Below are 2,865 nucleotides of genomic sequence, written 5' to 3' on the forward strand. Positions count from 1 at the left end.
GGGCCTCCCTACTACACTGAAGGGTTTTGCAAGAATTTGGTTTAGCAGATTGACGCCTAACTCCATCAGTACTTTCAAGGAGCTAAGCACCCAGCTTGCTTCGCACTTCATCAGCGGACACAAGTATAAAAAGTCTTCTGTATGCTTAATGAGAATCAGGCAATGAGAAGATGAGACGCTGAGGTCTTATATAGCACGCTTTAACAAAGAGGCACTTTCAAAAGATGAAGTCGACGACAAGATACTCGTAGCTACTTTCACAAATGGGCTACGGAAGGGTAAGTTCCTATTTTCACTATATAAGAACGACCTAAAGACTATGTCGGATGTGCTTTACAGGGCAACCAAATACATGAATGCCGAAGACGCGCTTCTGGCTCGAGAGGAGAAACCCAAGAAGAGAGAAAGGCAGGAAGATATACGACAAGACAGAGGGTGGAAGATGGCAAGAACTAGAGAACGAAGGGATGATAGGCACTCTAAGCTACAGGGAGATTCACGAGCTTCACTCTACTAACTGCCCCAATCGACCAAGTCCTAATGCAAATCAAGAACAAGGGAGCCTTAACCTTCCTCGGAAAGTTGAAAGGAGATCCTAACAAGCGGTTTAGAGACAAATACTGTCGTTTCCACCGTGATCACGGTCATGACACAGCTGACTGCTACGATTTAAAACAGCAAATCGAAGCCCTCATTAGACAAGGGAAGTTACAGAAGTTCGTCAGCAGGGAGAAAGTCGATTTGCCTCCTCAAGAGCAGGCTCCCCAACGGGACAACGAGTGTCCCAGACCACCCTTAGGAGACATAAGGATAATTGTAGGAGGCATGGTGACCCCTGGCTTGTCCAGAAAGGCTCAAAAAACCTACCTCAGAATGGTTCAGAATATTCAGCTAACGAGCGTCGTCCCAAAGATGCCACAGGTCGACAACCCCATTATTGGTTTTTCAGAAGAAGATGCTCGACGTCTTCACCACCCGCATGATGACGCACTCATCGTTAGCATCCGGGTAGGAGACTGTAACAGATACCGGGTCTTGGTTAACAACGGAAGTTCCGCAAACATTCTCTACTACCCAGCTCTCCAATAAATGCGGATTAACAGAAAACGTCTAGTTCTAACTAATGCTCCACTCGTTAGGTTTGGAGGGACAAAAGTATACCCCCTTGGCGTAGTCACATTACCTGTTACAATTGGAGATTATCCTCAACAAATTTCTAGGGATGTTACATTCCTTGTTGTCGATTGCTCCTCGGCCCATAACACCATTATAGGACGACTTACCCTTAACTCATGGAAGGCCGTAACTTCAACCTACCACCTGATGATCAAATTCCCCACTGAGTACGGAGTAGGAGAATTGTGAGGGGATCAAATAGTTACGCGCAAATGTTATATTGCGATGCTGGAGATGGACGACCATTTACAAACCATGAGCATAGAAGAACAACGGACAGGGGCATAATCCGTAGAAAGGCTCAAGGAGATACCCCTCGATAGCTCTAGATTAGACAGAACCACAAGGATTGGCACTCTTGCTAGCCCAACGGTTCGCCTAGCACTTATGGCTTTCCTTAAGGAAAACCAGGACATGTTTGCCTGGAGTCATAAGGACATGCCAGGAATCAATCCTTCAGTCATGGTACACAGGCTGAATGTGTCAACCGCTTTTCCACTTGTCCATCAGAAGAAACGAGTGTTTACCTTAGAATGAGACCGAGCAATAGCAAAAAAAGTCGGTAAGTTACAAGAGGTAGGCTTCATCAGGGAAGTATACTACCCCGATTGGTTGGCAAATGTGGTAATGGTCAAGAAAGCCAATGGGAAATGGAGGATGTGCGTAAACTTTACAAACCTGAACAAAGCATGCCCCAAGGATAGCTACCCTCTCCCTCGAGTCGATGTATTGGTAGACTCTACAGCTCAACATGAACTACTAAGCTTCATGGACCCCTTTTCAGGTTATAATCAGATCTGGATGGACGAAGCGGACTAGGAAAAGACTTTATTTGTCACCAGCCAAGGTCTTTTTTGTTACAAAGTGATGCCGTTTGGCCTTAAAAACGCAGGCGCGACGTATAAAGGCTCATGAACAAGATGTTTACAAACCAAATCGGAAGGAATGTTCAGGTCTACGTCAATGACATGTTGGTAAAAAGCCAAAGAGAGGAGGACCATTTGAAGGATCTCAAGGAGACTTTTGGCACCCTTCGTTCCTACAACATGAAGCTTAATCCAAGTAAGTGTGCATTTGGAGTGACATCGGGAAAATTCCTCAGTTTTATGGTGTCTCAAAAAGGTATCGAGGCTAACCCGGACAAGATCAGAGCCATAGTAGAGATGGCCCCCCAAAAGAATATGAAAGAAGTGCAGAGTTTAAACAGAAAAGTAGCTGCCCTGAATAGGTTTGTATCAAGGGCAAAAAATAAGTGTTTACCCTTCTTTTGCACGCTAAAGAAGTCTTTCGAGTGGACTAACGAGTGTCAACAAGCATTTGAGGATTTGAAGGCTTATCTCTTTTCCTCACTGCTACTAAGTCCTTCGCAACTAGGGGAAGAACTCTTCCTCTATTTGGCCGTCTCGCCGGCAGCCGTCAGCATAGCCTTGGTCAGAGAAGAAGATAAGGTTCAAAAGCCCATATACTATGCCAATTTGGTATTTTATGGTGTAGAAGAAAGGTATCCACCCATGGAAAAACTCGCCTTCGCTTTAGTTACGGTAGCCTGTAAACTTAAACTGTATTTTCAAGCCTACACGATGATCGTCCTAACCGACAAGCCCTTACGACGAGTAATGAGCAACCTTAAAGCTGCAGGTTGATTCGCATTATGGGCAATAGAGTTGAGTAAGTTTGACATTCAGTACC

The 2,865-nt window shown here is 45.0% G+C and overlaps 1 protein-coding gene across 1 annotated transcript; it reads left to right on the forward strand.

Annotated features, from left to right (window-relative positions):
* Nucleotides 1-540: 540 nt before the first annotated feature.
* LOC115961443 lies at nucleotides 541-1,089 on the forward strand. Its single transcript, XM_031080428.1, has one exon. The coding sequence runs from the start codon at nucleotides 541-543 to the stop codon at nucleotides 1,087-1,089; it is 549 nt and encodes a 182-aa protein (XP_030936288.1).
* The last annotated feature ends 1,776 nt before the right edge of the window (nucleotides 1,090-2,865 follow it).

Source organism: Quercus lobata, chromosome 9 (genome assembly GCF_001633185.2).
Source record: "Quercus lobata isolate SW786 chromosome 9, ValleyOak3.0 Primary Assembly, whole genome shotgun sequence".
In the NCBI taxonomy this organism is placed as follows: Eukaryota; Viridiplantae; Streptophyta; class Magnoliopsida; order Fagales; family Fagaceae; genus Quercus; species Quercus lobata.